At 36.4% G+C, this 21,670-nt stretch overlaps 2 protein-coding genes across 2 annotated transcripts in view; one reads left to right on the top strand and one right to left on the bottom strand.

Moving 5' to 3' along the window:
- PSMD1 (proteasome 26S subunit, non-ATPase 1) overlaps positions 1-21,670 on the bottom strand; it is a 112,684-nt gene that overhangs the window by 49,914 nt on the left and 41,100 nt on the right. The window lies entirely within an intron of this gene.
- HTR2B (5-hydroxytryptamine receptor 2B) lies at positions 4,324-20,602 on the top strand. Its single transcript, XM_049888437.1, has 4 exons — positions 4,324-4,418; positions 5,264-5,942; positions 15,460-15,660; positions 19,564-20,602. Exons 2-4 carry the CDS (start codon positions 5,612-5,614, stop codon positions 20,445-20,447), a joined length of 1,416 nt encoding a protein of 471 aa, XP_049744394.1. The 5' UTR covers positions 4,324-4,418; positions 5,264-5,611; the 3' UTR covers positions 20,448-20,602.

Here is a 21,670-nt window from a genome sequence, read left to right as displayed (position 1 = left end):
CCAGTGCTGCCACCTCGCTCACATCTCCCTCACAGTCTCAGGTCTCTCCCCTGACCTGTGATTTTACACGCTGCTGCCAGACCAATTATGTGCTTTGACAGGTAAGTGACCCCCCCGCCCCCAATGCCATCAAATTCAACTTAGTTTGGCATTTCAAGGTAACCACAATACGACCCTTTTAAACTTTACTGCCTAATCTACTTTAATAAACTTCACATTCCGGTGTCTCATAAACGTCCTGAACATGCATTTGCTCCTGGCTTTTACCTCACCTTTGGAAGTCATTTGAGGCCCAACTGAAACACGACATCCATACCTGCTTTTTACAAATGTAGAAACTAAAACTGAGAGAAATTAAGTAAGGTCTCCTGACCTTTGGTATGCTGCTTGTCCCATTTCATGACCAAAGAAACACAGCCACTGGCTAGGAATAGAGTTTTTAGGCACTTTCTTCCACAAGTTGATGAAAACAATGGAAGCAGAAAATGAAGAGGAAGATGAAGTCAACTGAGGACAGCAGCTGGGAGGGAATCTGTATATTAATGGATGTAATATGCATTAGAAAAGATTCCCTAAGAAAGACAAAGAACCAGGCTGGGATGTTTCTGAAGCCAAGAGAAGACCAAGTTTTAAGGAGAAATGCTTAATCAACAATGCTGAATATTACATAAAATCAATAACTGGTGTTAATCAGTGATTTTCCAAGAGTTGTTTAGTAGAATATTGGGGACAAAATCCTGATTATAAGGGTTATAAACTGTGTAAAAAAACTGTGTGGATGGCAAGAAAAGAAAAAGGACAGGTAATTCTTTAAAGTTTGGTGATGAAGGAAAGAGATGACAGCAGCTTGAAGGATAAGGAAAGATTTTATTTTTCATTGACTGGAAATCTCTCCTTCTTTGGACATGTTATCAGGAGGGATCAGTCCCTGGAGAAGGACATCAAGCTTGATAAAGTAGAGGGTCAGTGAAAAAGGGAAAGACCCTCAACAAGATGGACTGACACAGTGGCTGCAGCAATGGGCTCTAGCATAACTACAATTTGAGGATGATGCAGGACCAGGCAGTGTTTCATTCTGTTGTACATAGATAGGGTCCCTACGAGTCTGAACGGACTCGACGGCATGTAACAACGACAACAGAAACCTGAGTATGCTGGAAGAAAGAAGTTAGAGCTGAGGGATTGAAAATTCAAGGCATGGATTCTATGCGCAAAGGAAAATGAAGATACCCTATATTCAGAAAGGTTGTAGAGTATACAGGAAAGAGTTGAGATCAAGAACCTAAATGGAAGTCAGTTGTGGAAAAGAGGAATGGCAACATGATTGCAAAGAAGGACAGGATGTATGAAAGAATGTTTTGAGGGAAGAAGATGAAAGGCAATAGAGCTTGCCTTAGATTGGTCTAAGTCTTTCATTAAATAAAGTCAGTCATCAGTGGAGAGTGAGTTAAAGTCTAAAATGAACACATTAAGTTTGGAATAGGCTACTCTTACGGTTTTGCCTCTTTCACTCAGCTAGTCAGAGAGAATATGAAAAGGTTGAATAAAAAGCTGAGAAATATCTGAGCAGCCATGAGAGGGCCCCATGCAGGTAATCTGGTCTCAACTCTAACATATCTGTATTATAATTATCAGTGTACCTATTTGCATCCTCGTAAGACTATAAACTACATGAAAGTAGAAAACATGTTTATCTTGTTCATCACTACATCTCCATGAGCATACGGCTACTCCATAAACATTTTACGAATGAATAAATATGTAATGGACACAATCTGCATAATTTTTAAATTCCTTAATGAAATTAATGTTTGACAGATATTATAACTGAGACATAAAAAATTTCCCAAAATCATATTTTAGCTGTCTTGCCAGACTTATAAAAGAGACTATCAATTACCAGTTGCCTGGGAGTCGGCTCTGACCCGTGGCGACCCCGTCTGTGTCAGAGTAGAACTGTGCCCCACGGGATCCTCAGTGGCTGATGTGCCCGACGTGGACCAACAGGATTTTCTTCCGAGGTGCCTCTGGGTAGACTTAACTGTCCGCACCACCCAGGGACTTCATAAAAGACATTAGGGTGTCCTCTTACGTTAAAATTATAATCTGTTCAGTAAATAAAGGTGGCACCAGAGATAAAATATCTATCACTAATTAGGTCAAATTCAATTAATTTATCTGAAGTTCTTAGGAAATGAGATATTCCACATGAATGAAGTTTTCAGGTATTTGAAAGCCCATCCTACCATTAAGAATCATCATTTTACATATTTTTAAAATCATTCTGGGTAGAAATTTTTAAAAAATGCATTTCACATTTTCTACTTATCCAAAACAAAGTTGAATGAACATGAGCTCAACTACTATATACTGAAGTGTGGAAGGCTGAGTTAAATGACAAGTACAAGCCTCTATTCTGAGAAGACCTACACTTCTATGCTTTTTATTTCTTGTCTTTTTTTCCCCCCAGTTGACACTGCTATTATCAAAGTCTTTGTCTACTTCTTAATTTGTGGTAGGCAGGGAAACATGTTTGTTAAAATTGTCTCGAGAGTTAATTTATCACTTAAGGTTTGTACTATTTATGATTTACCACCACGTGCAAAGGTCATTTTCATCACAGTTGAGGTAGGGAGGCAAGACTGGCATGCATGGTGTGTGTATGTGTGTGTGTGTAAAGATTTGGTGTGGAGACTTATAGACTGTCTTCCAACTAAAGTATATAGGGTTTTAGAGCACAGGTTTAGTTATTTGCTAACTCAGAGGCTCATCTACTGGTTTAATATTATTTTGCTTTCTTTCTGATTCTCAGCTGTTTCCAATACCTTGTGGTTGCCAAATAAATGGATGTTCTTGCTAGTTATGGTTCCTTAGTCATTAAACCAATTAAAAGAAGAAGAAAAAAGTGATTAAATATAGGGATGTAATAATAGAAAGGATTCTGTAAGAAAGACAAAGAACCAGGATGAGGTGTCTCTGAAGCCAAGAGAAGATCAAGTTTTAAGGAGAAATGCTTAGTTAGTACTGATAAGACATTATAGTAAGATTGGTATTTTTATAACATACTCAATAAATATTTTATACAGTTATCTAAAACCACAAATCAAGGAAGGTTTATTTCATACAAGTCTTTTCACTGGATATAATAGTGCTGGCATTTTCAATCAATCATTATTTGTTTTGCAGACCCCTACCTGCCTGCAATGACACAGAAGTTGTGATTCAGGATGAAAGCAGTATTTTTTATTATTTCCATATTTCTGAATACAAATTCTGGCATATTAAAATACATCTAGTTGTTCTTGATAATTGTTCCATTTTTTCATCGAGAATTCTAAGTACAATAGATCACATTCTTCTGAAATAGTGATTTCTAAGTTAAAAAAAAAAAAAATCTGAAGTATAAAACAAAGGTTTACCTGCTCAGAATAATGGAACCAAATATTTTCCAATAACTTTCAACACAAGTTAAGGATTATAAATTTGAAACAAATAAAGAAATGGGGAGCAGGGCACAAATGCCATCACTGATGTAGAAGTAATTAAATAATAAAAAAAGCAAGCAATCTACAATGATGCTTTAAGAAGGAAAACTTGAGACTGTTGAAGTTCTAATATTAAGCTAGTCTTATACTTGAGAAAGAAGTTAAACAGTTCAGCTGTTAAGAGTTTTACACAATTTTCTGAAATAAGGAAGAAACGTATTTTCATTATATACCCAATACTTTACTCAATGTGAAATCATGAAATCTTTTTTAAAAAACTGCCAGTAAACTCCCAAATCCAGAAGCCATCCGTTTAAGAGCGATGAAAAAGCTCCTGCTAAAACTTACGTCTACATGGAGAGCTCAGGCCTTTCTGTGCTCTTCTATATAAGGATGTAAACAGAGCAAATTAATTGTGTTCCACAGCAAAGGCAAAAGAGCTGGATAAGAATCTTGTTTCATTGCTAGAGATCAGAACTCTAGAAATCACTATAAAGGCTCACAAGGCAGAATCAAGCTCTAGAATCTCTAAGATATATCTTATTTTTTCTAACGGGAAAAACAGCCCAGGGTTAATCCCCAACAAAAACCATCTGAAGCTAAAATGACAAAGCTTTAATTACAATCCCCTAAATATCAAAGAGAGTGCTTAAAAATTTAACTTCAATAACAGTCATGAACTGCTTCAACACACTTAACTAGTGGTTTTACAAACTATAATGAAAGCTGCTACTCTTTAAAAATGAACGTATCAAAGAGGAAGTAACCTCCTTGGCATGCTTACAGCTATACAACACATTTGTTTCCTTGCTTTCAAGCACCAGTGCTGGAGGCTCAGAGTAAGTCAATGGGAGGAGGACTCAGTCACAGCCGCAAGAGGTCTGCAGAACAGATAGGATGACATGTTCGGGGAAAGTAACACGCTAGTAAGAGGTAAGTATTTAACAAATATAGAGTTAGCCTATAGTTTTTTGTTTTCCCCAAGAACTCTGTTATCGTAACCTTTCATTTCTATTCAGTAGTATTAAAAACCAAAACGAAAAATTTACTAATACCAAAGGGGAAACTTTAAATATGAGATTTGTAAATGTTATGAATAAATGGTCTAATCTTCCTTTTAGCTTCTCTTCCTTCTCAGCGGAACTTGGAAAGTTAAGTTACTATTTAAAATAAACAACAGAAAAAAGGAATGGATCAAACTTGGCATAAAGTGATAAATCTAAGTGCCTGGTGCAGAAACATGCTTTAAAAGATGAAATCACTAAAACAATGATTTGGATCCTAATAGTATATCTACTTATATCATCTATATCTGTATTAACATAGACTTGATCAGATAAAACCCAACTACAAATAAGTACTCCTATCTGGTAAATCTTTTTTTTTTTATTTTAAGAACTTCGATGGGCTTGGAGGGTTTCTAGGAGGATGGCCAGTGTGTACAGTAAGTTCTATTCGGATTGCCATAAAAAAGGAATTATTTAGTGCTTTGACTTTTCTATTCTCCTGTGCATTTTCTAAACTAAAGTTAAAAAAAAAATAATAAATTCAAGGGTCAAGAAACTCCTACATTTTTATTGTAATCACTGAAAAACATTAATGTATGTCCTGTTTCATTAACTGAGGCATATTAGGAACATAGTATTTTTGTGGGAATTGGCAGCATTGTCACAAATGCACAAAAGACCTTTTCAGAGGGGAAGGGTAAATCTAAGTGCTTTTACTGCTTTCTGAAATTAAAGATATGAATTAATATAATCCACATATTTTATATCTAGGGGAAAATCTCTGGCATTCAAGTTCAAGCACGACTCTACTGCTACAGCAAAAAAAAAAAGAAGAAGAAATTAATAAACTGCCTGTTTTTCACAGCCATCGGTTTCTTTCACTTAGCCTTCAGAAATCCGAGTATCTACCTCCTACAGACATGGATAGATGCATGTATGCTCTCATTTTTGAGGGCCTGAAGTTTTTTTCTAAGGAAGGAGTCAACTTTGGCTTTCAGTGTTTGGCATGGGTACAATGCCTGAAAAAAGCAGATAACTAGTCTAGCTACTGACCATGCTGGCCATTGTTCGGAGTCAGATCAAATCACAGAAAAACAGCGAGTGGCTCTCTCTTTTAGAATGTCCGAACAAAGCACAATCCCTGAGCACATTCTGCAGAGCACATTTGATCACTTAATCTCTTCTAACCAGTCTGGATTACAGAGAGAATCAATGCCAGGGGAAATGAAACAGACCGGTGAGGAACAGGGAACTAAACCGCGCTGGGCCGCCCTTCTGATCCTCGCGGTGATAATACCCACAATTGGTGGAAACATTCTTGTTATTCTGGCTGTTTCACTGGAGAAAAAGCTGCAGTACGCTACCAATTATTTTCTAATGTCCCTGGCGGTGGCTGATTTGCTGGTTGGATTGCTTGTGATGCCGATTGCTCTCTTGACAATAATGTTTGGTAAGTATTTCACTTTGTTCCTCTCATCAAACCAGAAGACTATCATATACTATTAGAGAACTAGCCATTCATTTAATCTCTATTTTCCTTGAAATAAAAGACGGACTATTTAAAAATCTAGTAAGTGAACAGTTCCTCATTTATCATCATTTTCTACGGTTGATAATCAGCTTTAAAGAGTGAAAAATAATTTCTTGAAAACAATTTTACTCTCTCCCAAACCAGTGAAAGAAATCATTAAAAATGTCACCCAAGATGACACTAATTATAGCAAAATACAGATCTGTATTTTAACCTTTCCCCATTATCAATATATTTTTTTCTTGACAAAACAGTACCTAGGACATATATGTGACAGGTATGTGTTAATTATTAATGATGAAGTCTTTGAAAATCATGTAGGCCCATTTAGAGATGGAATTATTCTATAAAGTTCTTGTCATCTCTCTTTATAGTTTGTATACTTTAGACTTGAACACAATTCTTACGTATGTGTCATGTGAAGAAAAACTGTGTTTAGTTACTGAAGGAAATGGTCTGGCTCAGAGCATCCCAAGAGATGACCCATCTGTTTAATTTTCATGATATTTGACCATCTGTGTTCTTGATGAAGCTCTGGTGGCGCTGTGGTTAAGAGCTCAGCTGCTAATCAAAAGGTCAGCAGTTTGAATCCACCAGCCCCTCCTTGAAAACCCTACAGGGCAGTTCTACCCTGTCCTACAGGGTTGCTAGGAGTCAGAATCAACTCGACGGCAACGGGTTTGTTTTTGTGTGTGTTCTCATATGAGGACTCAGACCTCTAAGTTAACAAAGTAAGTACACAAAACCCTGATTTATTACAGAAATAAAAAATGTAGTCTGACACTGAAATCTTAGGTATAATAAAAAGATAATGATATTAAAATAGGCATAAGTAGTTTCTGATTCACACATAATCACCCCTAGTTATAGAATCTGGATAAACACAAATAATTCTGTTGATGAATTATGAGGGCTCCAAGACTCTCAGAACCAGCATTAAGAGGCTATTTACATTATTCAATGCTTGGCATAAACTGATTTTCGATTCATTAAATCATTTAAGAAAAATTATTATTTGTAGCTGATGTGGCTCCTTATGAGTTATATTTTATATGGTAAGAATAAAAATATTTAAAGTTATACTTAAGTACTTGTACCCCTAAATATAATCAGATGGTGACTGGTTTGAATTTCCCATTCTAAATCAACATTTACCCGGGCTTTACAGTAAATCAAGAAAATTCCGTGGCAGGACAAGCAATAATGAATACGGTTCTACCGTTTTAATCAGAATGTCTACTCACTGTCTTTCTAATGCTACATACTGTTGCCATGGGAAATAATGAAAAAAATCTTACTCTAAAGAACAACCTTAATTCTAAATCAAATTAAAAAAAATAAAGTAAATGATTAAGTAGGAATATTTATGCATATTTGGTAACAATCATAAGGAACTCTGGTGGCTTAGTGGTTAAACGCTGGGCTGCTAACCCGAAAGGTTGGCGATTTGAACCCACCAGCCGTTCCTCCGCAGGAAAAAGACGTGGCAGTCTGCTTCTGTAAAGATCACAGCCTTGGAAATCGGGGTGTAATTCAAGCTCTTATCTCCACGCAAAACAGTAGCAGCTTAAAGTACAAAATCACATTCTTTAAAGTGTGCTCTGCTAGACGCACAGAAAACTTTAAAATGCTCATCTTTTACTACCATACGATTTAATTAATATTAAGTTGAATAAGTAAGATTCAACAAGTTCTGTAGAAGTCAACCTTAACTTTAAAATCCATGAGTCAATGAGTATCACACACCTACTACACGCAGGTACTAAAATGATCAGCTCAATGTCAAGGAAATTGAAAAGGCCAAGTTCCAGGGTATTAAAATGGGCTCACAAACAAAACGCAAAAACAGGTAAGGGATAATCCCAAGTATTCTATAGGAAAATAGTATCCAGTTGTTGAAAACTAAGTCTGTATTTAAAATTTTGGTGCCTAAAACATTCTTTTAGTGACAAAAGCAGAAAATCCAACATATTTTAATATAAAACACATGGAATGTTTTAGCACTTATTCTTAAATAATTATGATTTTTCAACAGTATATTATTTGTTTAAATGTTTTACAAAATAAAATCTTTCATAGCCCCAAACACTTTTACTATCTGTAGTTATGCTTACTGTGGGGTTAGTTGAAAAAAAAATTTTTTTTTTTTTTACATACACTAATCCAGGAATTTAATCATTATTGAAAACATTATTTCACTATTTAAAACATTTATTGTATTTCCATAAGAAAGTTCTTGAGACTACACAGGCTACCCTCTAAAAAGCTTCAATGGCTGCATTCATAAACTGGAAACTACATGTATTATAAATAGGGACTTGACTTCAAATACTAAGATTTTTTGATAACCTTTCATACATGGACAAATACTAGACCCTTCTAAACTATAAGAACTTCTAATAGCTTTGAAAAGCAGGAGCAGTATTTTTGTCTTATTACAGGGATTATCTTCAGAAGGGCTGAGGTCTACACAAACAAAAGCGTCCGCTCTGAATTGACTCTACAACGACGACGACAGGATCGATTTTAGCTACCTAACAGAAATACAATGAAAGTAACACAGAACAGAAACTTTATTTACTCATTCATTCATTCTACTCATAAAGGAAAAAAAAAAAAAGAGCAGTAAATAAAACAGTGTTCCCTTTGCACTTATACTGAAGGATATTTTATTCAACTGTTGATTTGTGTATTTCATCATGAAGCAAAAAAAAAAAAAAAAAAACCTACTGCCATGGAGTCAATTCCGACTCATAGCGACCCTACAGGGCAGAGTAGAACTGCCCCATAGAGTTTCCAAGAAGCGCCTGGTGGACTTGAACTGCAGACCTTTTGGTAGGCAGCCATAGCGCTTAACCACTACGCCACCGGGGTTTCATCATGTATCATCTGAATTTCTATTTCACAAAGATTATGATGACTCTGGCAGAGCCCGGTCTTTCAAATGATTAGTTCTCTATCAACTTTTCTGCCACTTCTTTCTATGTGTTAGCACTGGACCTGACCTTTACAGCCCTTGCTTTGACAACATAAGGCTCGGTGAGAAATAATAGAATGCAAAGAAAAACAGAATCTATGTCAGTAGCACAAAGACAGGGTGTTCACAATTTGAAAACTTGTCCAAATTTTTCCTTTTCTCTCTCCTTTCTTTCCTTCTCCCTTCACTGCATTAAACCGATGATGAAAAATGTAAAGGGGAAACACATGATCTGTAAGTTGACACAGTATCTGTAGTACAAGTGAAAAATGGTGTGTAGAAAAATAAAGGTTTGAGTTCAATCACCTTGTCTGTAAAATGGGTATGCTAATCTCGTACTGCAGACATCTTTGAGATTGTCAAGGAGGACCCAGCAGTGACAAAGGGCAGCTATTATTATAGCATGTGAAGGGGTTATATACTAAAACACATGATTTGGCTTAGATACTAGTCTCAACAGAGATGAAAAAGATATACAGCTGTAAAAGAAACAAGTCAGTTATTCATTTATGCAGTGAAATGCTGCTGTCTACCCAAATTTGAAATGAGGGAGGGAAGCCATTATTTTTGAAAAGAAGCAATTTAAAAAAGGATTTTTTTAAATGAAGTATTAAATTATTGAACTATTGCTATCATATTAGGTATCTAACCCCAGGATAGCTCATATACTCAAATGCAGGAGTAAAGAACAGCAGCAGCAGCAGCAAAACAAAACAAAAACAGAAGCTTCATTACAATAATTTAGCCCTGAACTATGTGTCTCCCTTTTCTGGAAGATAAAGACAGAAGCAGAAGAATCTCTGAGATTAAAAAAATGTGTTTGAAAACTACATTCTTTTTGGACATAAGAGCTAGTTAGAATTTGTGTTCCTCTAATACTTTCATCAATTATTTACCTCAGTAAACTCTACAGGCACAGCCCTCTTGGAACAGCTTTAAAAATACTGTCCTTTAAACCCTCAAAAGGGAAATAATTTTCCTCCAGACTTATATATCAATATAAATTATTTCCTGAACAAATGACAGAACTTGGTTTTCCAAACCAACATCTTGCCCGAAGGGCAGGCAAGTTTCAAATAAAATGAGTCTCATCAAGAAACGAAACTTCTGGTTGAAAAGTTTTTGCACCAATTGAAACACATGCACACAAACAAACAAACAAACAAACAAACAAAAAACCCAGGCATGGCCCAAGCTGGACAAATGCAATATATATAGGTTATTTATGTCTCTGTCACATAGAAAGTACCCTTGCCATTGAGTAGATTCCGAGCCATAGGGACCCTACAGGACAGAGCAGAACTGCCCCATAGCTTCCCAGGAGCAGTTGGTGGATTCTAATGCCTACCTTTTGGTTAGCAGCCGTGTCACTTAACCACTGTGCCCACAGGGCTCTATATATAATAAATAGCACAGTTAAAATTAATTCAACGGTGGTAAAAGGCATACTGTCATAACAAATTTAATTCAAATTTAAACAGAGTTAAACATGTTCTCATCCCATTTCTTTTATCTTTTGCAAGTCCCACTTTAAGTTCAATGGGACACGTGCACTCTTGCTACAGCAGGCAGAAAGACAAACACACTATTTTATACTGATGATATGGTTTACTGTTTCTAAGTAGGACTGTCTTAATGGCTGGGCCAGTTGGCTAGTTTCTGTCAAACAACAGTGATACGAGCTAACATTTATTGTTTCCTCTATGCCAGATACTGTTCTAAACATTTCACAGGTATTGTTGCACTTAATCCTCAAAGCAACCCTACAAAGTAGGTATTATTATTACCCCTATCTTGGAAGCACACAGAAGAGGGGATAAGTAATTTGTCCAGGGTTACTAAATAAGTTGCAGAGACACAATTTGAATCCAGGAAGACTGACTCCAGAATTCCCACTTCTCAGCTCTATTATTCTCCTTTCCCAAATGCAAAGGGGAAATTATAACAACAAAAACTATGATATTTGGCATACAGAGCAAATATTTATAGTATCTTAAGTAACTCCATCTAATAAGAGGGCCGTGGAATTTTCTCTAGGGACAAAGGAGAACCTGACTGTTTCTTCCAGTTAAAAGTTATATTTCATGTTAAATGATAGAGAATACTTGAGTTTCAACCAGGACTTGTGTGAACTCTTGAGATGATTATCAGACTACTTTTCTGAGGATGCTGTCAGGTCCAGGCCCACACCTATGATGTTGCTGGGCCTTGTACTGGAGATAAAGAGAAACCACCATTCTATCTTTCCTTATATACGGTAGTATTTACAGCACAAATACAGTCATTTTAGACAGCAAAATATCTGTGCTACTAATATTTAGCTAATTAAATAATGAACTGTCTGTAAGTCCAGATCTACCTAAGGCTTGTTTTGCTCCTGTATATTCAGTATCTGTATTATGTTAGGTACCCACAGAAATGCCACTGCTGGAACATTACTGAAATTAAATTCCTCTCTGAGTTAAATCTGGGATAAGGAAAAGAGGTGGAAAATGGGATTTGTTTTTCAGAGAATTTTTTATGCTTTCTTTTTGTGAGAAAACAAATACCATACATTCTAAATGCTTCCACCATTCTGTCTTAGCTTTTATAGAAGAGTCAAACTTAAGAATCCCAGAAGGGCAATAATTTAGTTCAAGTACGTGATAATAATTGATTTCCCCTAGACAGCCTCTGAGGTGTACTATTTTTTCCTTTTCATTTAAATCTGTACTCTTACACTTTGTTACTTAATATTTTTAGTAATGTCTCAAGCTAAGGAAATAAGCTGTTTTTTTAAATACATTATAATAAAAGTAATTATAAAATGTAATTTTTTTAATTATAAAATTTTTAAACTCCAATAAAAATAATACATAAAGTTTTGGAATAGTTAATATATCTTACCACATCAAGTTAACATTTATTCAGTTACTCTGAATGTTAGAAACTGTTCTGACCTTGAGCCTATCAAATTAATACTAACTGAAAAGACAGTTTCAGAATGAAGTAAAGTATCTAGACTAGGAAAGTCCTTTTTTTAACTGAGAATCTCTGTAAATTTTTAATTTTTATAAATCCTTAAACACAAACCAAAAACCAAACCCAGTGCCATCGAGTTGATTCCAACTCATAGCGACCCCATATAAATTCTTAGGATACCTCAAATAGGCAACTAAACAAGTCTTTTTTTTTTTTCTTCAGGTAAAAGATTTCTATTAATTTAACGTAGTTGTCTGGTACTTTTATGTTAATTTCATAAGAACATTCTATTCACTAGTATTTCATGAAATTCAGAATCATAAAGGCTAAATGGAAAGATTCATTTCTTTTAATCCTAAACCTCAGCCTCATGGTCCCTCTGTCTTAAAGAAAATTCTGTATCACATCTCCGTATTTCTACTGTTAGCAATAAAAAGGCACTGACTGAACTAATAAAATTCTACTGATTTGCATTAATTTTAATTCCTACTTTCTGCCCCCAAATTGGAGTTATAAAATAAATTCATTCTGTTGGAAAGTAAGGCTATCAACACTTCAGAGGCTCAATTTCATCAGCAGTAAAGAGCCTTGCCTAATAGCCTGCAACTAGGAGTATATGGGTCAGATAGTCTAATCCTAAAGACATGTATTTTTTTACACGAGAATTCTATTGTGGCTTCCTGCTCATGCCTACTAGATTAATGGTGAGAATTTTCCAGATCGCGATTTTCAAAAATATAACCCTAATTAATTAGAACAGCTCAATAGATAAGTTTGAATAATAAGCCATTTAAAAAAATGGTAACAGACATGCATTTAAAGAAAGGAAGCCTGAGATACAACACATTATTTGCCATTTTAATCTTTAATTACGATCATCTCTGGTTTAGCTCTGGATTTGAGTATTTTTCTATTTGCCTAATCACAGTTCTAAATCCAGAACTTCAGTTTAAAATGCTGCACCACTTCGAGTAATTTTCACAACAAACCTCGCAAATTCTATGAGGTTCTTTTCACTCCGCTTATGCTGCTAGTTTGTCTTTAAATTTTGGTCAGAGTGCATTGCTGCCTCTGGCTGATCAGGGTTCTTTTCCATTAATTGACAGAAAATCTGAACTGAATGTTAAGGCTGAGAGGGATAAAATCCAATTGATTAGATTCTCTCTAAACACAGGTTTCTCTGCTATGCTTTATTTTGAAAGGCCTCCCATAAGTTTCTTTCCATAAGGCATTCCGGGTGAGTTTAAAGATATCTATCCTTCACCAGCAAACCTAGGTGCATCTTTTAATACTTGCAAATCAGTAGTTCTCAAATGTTAATGCTCGTACAAATCACCTGGGCATCTTTTAAAATGCTATCTGATTCAGCAGGTCTAGGATGAGGCCCAAGAGCCTACATTCCTAACAGGTACCCAGGTGATGCCAATCCTTGCTGAGCTGAAGACCGCGCTCCCAGCAACCTGGTTTGAAAGAACACTTTCAATTAAAAGCTAGGTTTCGGTAAATAAATTCCCCTCCATATTCAAAGGCTTAACTGTACCTGCATTTACTCATCCGAAAAAATCTGGGGTATGACCTCTAAGGTCCTTTCCAGTTCAATAAATCAATGATTTACCACCTCCACCAGTACCCCGCCCTCAATTCAACAAATGAAGTAGGAAAGGTTTGCTTTCAGTAATTTATTTACAAGTATGAACAACTCCTTCCACCCTGATGCTTTTATATTGCTTTTTAAGAAGCTGCTGAGAATAGAACCAAGTACTAAGCAATCATTTATCCTTTTAAAATAAAACCTCATTCAGGTTTCATTTACTTTTATCCCAAGGAAGAAATATTTTAATATTCCTATTAAGGACACCACATAGCAACACTGGAAACAGAAGTTACCAAAAAGTGAAGCTGGCTTTCTTGCTACCTTTTTTGTGAAGTGTTTTTCACTGAAATCTTACCGAACCCTTCAAAATAACATATTCTAGTCTATTGTTCCCTAATTTGTGCTCCCTTCCTTTTGCGCTTGGGATGCTGCCAGTAAGCAAACCCCACTCTATTCCCCAGGTTCCTGAATTTGAACACTGCACAAATGAAAGGTCTCTTGGTACTCTGCAATCCAGACACATAGGTTATCTTCGCCCTCCTTCCTTTATTTCATTCACTTTATACACATCAAGGTCAGGTACACTTGCAAAAAGCAGCAGAAGAAAAACAGTTTACATTTTGTCAGTGGACACACAATTAAACAGTAACTCTGTTGTCACTGAGTCGATTCCGACTCATAGTGACCCTACCTGGACAGAGTAAAACTGCCCCCGCAGGGCTTCCAAGGAGCGCCTGGTGGATTCCAACCGCCGATCATCTGGTTAGCAGCCGAGCTCTTAACCACTGCACCACTTGGGTTCCCCTTAAATGGTGAAGGGGACTTAAAATAATCTACCCACAACATTTGTTCTACATGGAAATAATCTGCTTTTACAGCTTCATGTGTATATATTTTGTAAAATGGATTCTAACTGAAATATTCTAGGGGGAACCCTGAAATGAATTTTAGTTGATTTGAAACTGCAAACACGTATGCAGTGGGTGTATATCTAACATAACGCACATACGCCTATGTATGCACAGACACCTGTGTAAGTAAATTTGTTGGATAACTATGTAAAATATTCAATATCACACTCAAGCCTAAGATTAAAACAAAAAAAGGTTAATATTTCTAAAGTGGTTAAGCCTGTGAGGTAGTAAGTACCCTATAAATAGTTTGCTAAACAAATTAAATACGATGTTTAATTCTGAGATTTTTTTAAAACTAAAAGTCTGTGTTGCTTATTACATCTCCAGTGTTGATGAGAATGATGGAATATGGAGGGGTAACAATTCTTTTTTTTTCCCCCAAGAAAAGCTGAAGCCATTCTTTTTGCAAACTTGATTTAAGGACGACTCCTGTCAAACAGAAAACTCAAATCACTCCACTTAGTTATTTCACCAAATAAGAGTCTGCAGCAACAAAGATCATGTTGCTAGTTATTGCTAAAAGTGAGCCAAAAAACTCAGGCCTCCCTGACTCCTAATACTCTTTTACCATATTATATTGTTCTCCTTTGTGGTAAAATGTTTTAGTTCTACATAATAGGAATTTAAAAATAAATTTTATTTGAATAGCAAGGTTAAGTTGCAGTTGAAATATTGTATAATTTTTGAAAGATTACAAAAGGAATGATCAAAAAAAGAGAAGTCTGAATGCCACTAAAAATTATGCTAAACTGCTGCTGGTTTAGAAAGAAAGAGGGTTACAATTACCATGCACAATAAAGTCTATTAGAAAAGTACCATCCACAGAAATATTATATTTAATATTATTGTCCCCATTATCCAAAATTAAACATCTTGAGGAAGTTGTCATAAAATTTCAGATAAATAATGAAAAGGCTGAAAAATAAAAAGGAACTGAAGACTACCATGTTTCAGGAGAAAGTGTTATTGTTTTGTTTTTCTTTCTTTCAGAGCCAACGTGGCCTCTCCCACTCGTTCTATGCCCTGCTTGGTTATTTCTCGATGTTCTCTTTTCTACCGCATCTATCATGCATCTCTGTGCCATCTCAGTGGATCGTTACATAGCCATCAAAAAGCCAATCCAGGCCAATCAATATAACTCACGAGCTACAGCATTCATCAAGATCACAGTGGTGTGGTTGATTTCAACAGGTATGTGGGGAATGCCAGGGTGTGTGCTGGTATATACACATGCCCTTGGTTCCATTTTTGGAGCCCTGGTAGCACAGTGGTTAAGAGCTCGGCTGCTAGCCAAAAGGTCAGCAGTTCAAATTCACCAGCCACTCCCTGGAAACCCTATGAGGCAGTTCTACTCTGTCCTATAGGGTCACTATGAGTAGGAATCGACTTGATGCTAACAGGTTTGGTTTTTTTCGTTTGGTGTTTCCACTTGCCTAAGAGAACACCAGGTCTGGCAGGCCATGAAACTCGGGACTTGAGGTTAAGGTAGTCTACTGAGAGATCAACACAAGGTTCTTCTATCATTACATCCACCATATTGTTTCCAAGCCACACTGTTAGCAAAAAGTGTGAGAAAGTAGAAAAGGTCATGAGCTTAAAAAGAACAATGTGCATAGACTGTACTGAGCCATCTTCCTGCTTCGATATTGACATGTAGCTCTTCATATCTGTCAACAGAAGATCATTAAGCTCTATCTAGTATCAGAATTCTGCAATTACATTAAAGTAATAAGAAATAAAACAGACCTTAAATTACATCTAAGACAAATAGGAAAACAGAAAAATGAAAAACAAATTATATATTTTGTAGGCAGGTATCAAAGATCATGAATTCACCCCAGAAGCCTACATTTCAATAACTGTACAGGCTAAAAACGGTGAACTGAAGTGTCTGCTTAAGTATTTAAAATGTTTAGTTAGAAGTTTTAAGTAAGTGAGATGCTAAGAAAACATGTTAAATTGATGTTCAGAAATGATTTATAAAAAGAAATCACATTTCCTCTAAGTTGCTTTACGTCCTGGTGCCCGTCTTCAACACTCAAAAATAGATGCTACGACTGAGTATCTCAGCATGAAGCACAGTGTAATGATAACTTAAATCTCTTCTAAGTTAGTATCAGAAAAACAGATTCACAACAATTACTACGATCATTAGTAGCTGACAGATTCAATTCTTCCTAGTAAAAAAAAAAATTGAGACCTGGAATGCTAAAAGGAAGGATGTAGCAAGAAAAAGACGTGCCTTCACTCTAATCAGGAAGAACACAGGCAAAAAGTGAGACAATGAGATGAATCTTTATACTCCTGAAATAATGATATCAGGACCAAACCTCTTCTGAGAAGCTTGTAGGTAAAGGCATAGAGTGTTACTGTTCTGGCTTAGGAAGAAAGGAGGGTCAAAGGCAAGTCTACTCAGGACTGAGAGGTTTGCAAGCAGTGAGAAAGACCAGTTTTGAGGGCAGGGTCTGATTAACAGAGCAGAAAAGGTCCAAAAAAAAAGTCTAGGGGAAGGGAAGGGGGAGAAGATGGGTGACAATCATCAATTTTGAAGTGGAGAGGAGGAAAACTAAAGCAGTTCGTGTCAAACCACCCATATCTTTTTAGTAAACTCACTGCAAAGAGGAAGAGGGCAAAAAGAGACGACGTGAGGTGAGTAGGGGTGTGTGTGTGTGTGTTAGGGTAAGGAGACTATGGCAGAGACGGGGGAGAAAAGGAGAAAAGAATCCTTACGAAAAATTAAAACATTTCAAACTATGAAATATGATCAGGCCAGTAAGGTAAACAGCCTGTTGGTAGAAATGCTGCCCCAATTAAGGATGAATAACATTAATTTGTAAGTTGATCAAATTTTTATTGAGTGTTTATGATGGACAAAGATGAAAAAGGGGAAAAAATCTTTTTACTCAAGGAAAGCTGATATATTAACAAATTACACTAATACAAAATGATAAGTATATGCAGGAGAATAAAGAATAACAGAAAGACTCCAGGTTTATAGATTTGAAAGGGATCTTAGAAATCTACTTCGTTTTTAGATGAGAAAAAAGAAATCTAGAGGTTTTAAATAGCTGGTTCAAGGACACACAGCTTTTCAGCACCCAGGTTGAGATCTAACTCTAATTCAAGGCTCTTTTTACTTCGTCGCACTGCTGGCGGCACTGGGTTTTTCTGGGTACTGTCCTGTAAAACCCATCAGCAAAATTTAGTAACTTGGTAAAAGAAATAGAGGATGAGGTTAGTCTGATTCCTTAAATCCTATAGAGTACTAAAGAGAGCTCACTTTCTTCTCCTGTATTTAAGGTTACCCTGAAATACCTGCAATAGTAAGTTAAGGGTATAAAATGTATCCAATGAAAACTTAAAATGACTGACCACCACGCTGGACAGGAAGGTAATGTGAGCCTCAAAGGGGAATTAACAGAAATTGAAAACAGAGAAGGAAGAAGGGCCTAGAGGTCAAGATAAGGGTAAAGAAAAGTCTAAAAATAGTGAAGAAGTAACAAGGCAAGAAAGGGAAATATCAGAGTCCCTCATTTTAGGTATAGGATAGTTTTAAGTGAACTTACAGATGACTTCAGGGGTGCAAATGATAACAATTAGAGTTAAGAAGTTCAAGAAATATAAGGCTAAGGTGTAAGAAGTGTCATCAGTGGGATGAAGTCACAGGAAATGATGCAGCAGGTAGAGGGGAGGACTATTGTATGGTACTGAAATCCCTGAGGATGGAAAATGTCTTGGAGGTTGACAGATGACCTGGATGGAGAAGCGAGTGGTACAGTAGATCAAATACACTTCAAAAGGGGCAGAGGGGTGGACAGTGGAATGATGACCTGGAAGTAACAGTGTAGAGCAGGAGTTGGCAAACTATTCCTGTAAAGGGTAAGATAGTAAATAGTTCAGGCTTTGCAGGCCACATATGGTTTCTGTCACAAACACTCAACTCTGCTGTGGTGGCGCAAAAGTAGTTGTAGACAATACATTACCAAATGGGTGTGGCTGTGTTCCAATAAAACTTTATTTACAAAAACAGAATGTGGGCGTATTTGGTGAGCTAAGTTTGCTGATCCCTGGTGGTGCAGCAACAAGTACACAAAATCCTCTTTCTGGTGCTGCAGAAAAAGTAGTGGCCTCCGTTAGAAAGGGCTTGAGGAGAACAGTCTTGTGAAGGGCTTTTTAGCTACCAAAAAAGGCTGCGCAGACGATTTTTTTTTTTTTTTGTTTTAGACGATAGGGTGCTTCTGGATTCACAAAACAAGACAAGCATGCTAGAGGTTTCTAAAGATCACTTAATTCAGACTTATTTCTAAATATTTACTGTTTCAAAAGGAGAGGATTCAGGCTGAACTCCTGTATTATTTGTCTTACTAATAAGCTACTTTCCTAAGCAAAAGCATATTTAAATACCTAGTTTATGGTATTTAAAGTATTAGAAAATCAGCCTGAGGTACATTTTTTTCTTCATCTATTAGAACTCTAAATCTTGAAAATCAATTTCACATGCTCTCAAATTTTTAAATAGCATTTATTAAAAAAAAAAAAAAAAACAATGAACCCCTTAGCTTTCCCTAAGAAGCCAAAGGGAAAGGATTAAAGGACATTCACAGATGTTGAAAAATAATGTCAACAGACATCTATTCAGAATTAAGATATTTCATTAATGTACTCTGATGTCTCTTTATGGCAACTAGATTGGCTATTAAAAGCAGTTTCTTTTCTGAATTCCTTTTCCTTGACTCAGGAAAGAACAAGAAGCATAAAAATAGATTATGAAGAAATGGAGAATAAATGAAGATCTTTCCTACTATATCACCGACATACTATAGCTTTAAAAAAAAAAAATTTTTTAGGAAAGCTTTATTTATAAACCTGAAATCACTAATCAACATTGTTGTTTAAAAACGGCAGATTTGCTTACTTAGGTGCTATGTGTTAAGTCTTCCATTGTGAGTACTTTGACAGATTTCTACACTGTGGGAACCCAGGAATTACAATGCACTAACCAGCATAAAGTTACTAGGATATGCTCTAAAAGGACCTAACTAAGAATCATATGTCATAAAACTGACTCAACTTATTTTGTTACCTCTTCCTTAGGCATTGCCATTCCAATCCCCATTAAAGGTATAGAGGCTGATGTGGGTAACCTAAACATCACTTGTGCGCTGACAAAGGACCGCTTCGGCAACTTCATGCTCTTTGGCTCACTGGCTGCCTTCTTCATGCCTCTTGCGGTCATGATTGTCACCTACTTTCTCACCATCCATGCTTTACAGAAGAAAGTTTACTTGGTCAAAAACAAGCCACCTCAACGCCTAACATGGTTGACCGTGTCCACAGTTTTCCAAAGAGATGAAACACCTTGCTCATCGCCTGAAAAGGTGGCAATGCTGGATGGTTCTCGCAAGGACAAAACTATGCCCAACTCAAGTGATGACGTACGAAGGATGTCCACAGTTGGAAAAAAGTCAGTGCATACTACTTCCAATGAACAGAGAGCCTCAAAGGTTCTAGGGATTGTTTTTTCCCTCTTTGTGCTTATGTGGAGCCCCTTTTTTATTACAAATGTAACTTTAGTTTTATGTGATTCTTGCAACCAGTCTACTCTCAATAAGCTCCTGGAGATATTTGTGTGGATAGGCTACGTTTCCTCAGGGGTAAATCCTTTGGTCTATACCCTCTTCAACAAGACATTTCGAGATGCCTTTGGACGATACATCACTTGCAATTACCAGGCTACAAAGTCATTAAAAGCTCTTAGAAAATGCTCCAGCAAGATCTACTTCCAGAATCCAATGACAGAGAACTCTAAATTTTTCACAAAACACGGAATGAGAAATGGGATTAATCCTGTCATGTACCAGAGCCCAGTGAGGCTCCGAAGTTCAGCCATTCAGTCTTCATCAGTCATTCTACTAGATACACTTTTTCTCACCGAAAATGAAGGTGACAAAACAGAAGAGCAAGTCAGTTATGTTTAGCAGAACTGGCACCGTTTGCATCTAAATAATACAATGATCAGTAAGAAGACGAACCGTATGTAAACGTATCAAAAGTTACATAAAAGAATCTTGTGTCACGTATCAAATCATCTCTCTAAACTAGTTAAGTATTAAGATTATCCAATTTTCCTTATTTGGGCAAAATTACATGAAAAAATCATTTTATATAGCTGCAAATGAAAACAATCTAACACTCTGGTTAAACATTAAGGTATTCAAATAAAACAAAATACATCAATAAATGTCAGCTTTAAAAAAAAGAGTCATCATAAGAATTTATTAATTTCCTAACTGAACACGAGGCTGTGCTAAGAATGAAATAAACAAGCAGCCTGCTCTTCGAGGCCTTAAAAACCTAAGACATGGTACAGAACAACACTGATATGAACAGAGAACTAAAAATAAATGCATAAAACAATGATCACATTGGGAGGTGAGTTAAGATTGCCATTTTACAGTTTGGACTGGTTAAATGCAGACATGATTTTCCTTTTGATCAGGAAGTTGTCTTGATGGAAGGGGTAGGGAAGACAGTAGTGGGTATCACACAAAATAGATCTTAGCACTAGAACTGGTGGTTAAACAGCTGATACCAGGCATCTATTCTACAGTGGTGGGGCTACTGGAGGAGGAGGAGGAGAAAAGAAATAAAATTACTCTTGGGTATCTTAATACCTTAAAGGTATTAACGAGCATGTATACACTGGAGGCATGGAACCTCAATCCTGAGACCGAAACCTCATAAACCGAGATCGAGCCTGCCTGTTTTTGTAGCTGCCTTGGTCCTGTGGACTCCTGTCTATACCTTCCTGAAGATGCTTGCCCAAAGGCTTGGTTGAAATTCTGACACAGGAATTTTTTATTCACCCTTTCATCTTGCATTATACATATACTGGCATTATGCCCAATTCTGTTTTTACTTTTTTAATACTGAAGAAAGAATAGTAGAGAGAAAATGGGCCCGGAAGTCAGCTAGGTCAGGGGATGAATCCAACCTGTGCCACTTGCTAGCTAGCTCTTTGACTTTAGGAAAGACAACTTCAGTTTCCTCGTGTACATTTCTTAGGGTTCTTATGAGTACATGGTAGGCATTCAACAAATGGTAGGCACTTTCATCTATTTACTTTTGATATTTTATTTTTATGCTACTTTTATAAATGGCAAACAACTTTAGGACTGAGGGGGTCTGAAGTGAAGACAGC

Source organism: Elephas maximus, chromosome 6 (genome assembly GCF_024166365.1).
Source record: "Elephas maximus indicus isolate mEleMax1 chromosome 6, mEleMax1 primary haplotype, whole genome shotgun sequence".
NCBI lineage: Eukaryota > Metazoa > Chordata > Mammalia > Proboscidea > Elephantidae > Elephas > Elephas maximus.
This window is presented reverse-complemented; position numbering and strand designations above follow the sequence as displayed.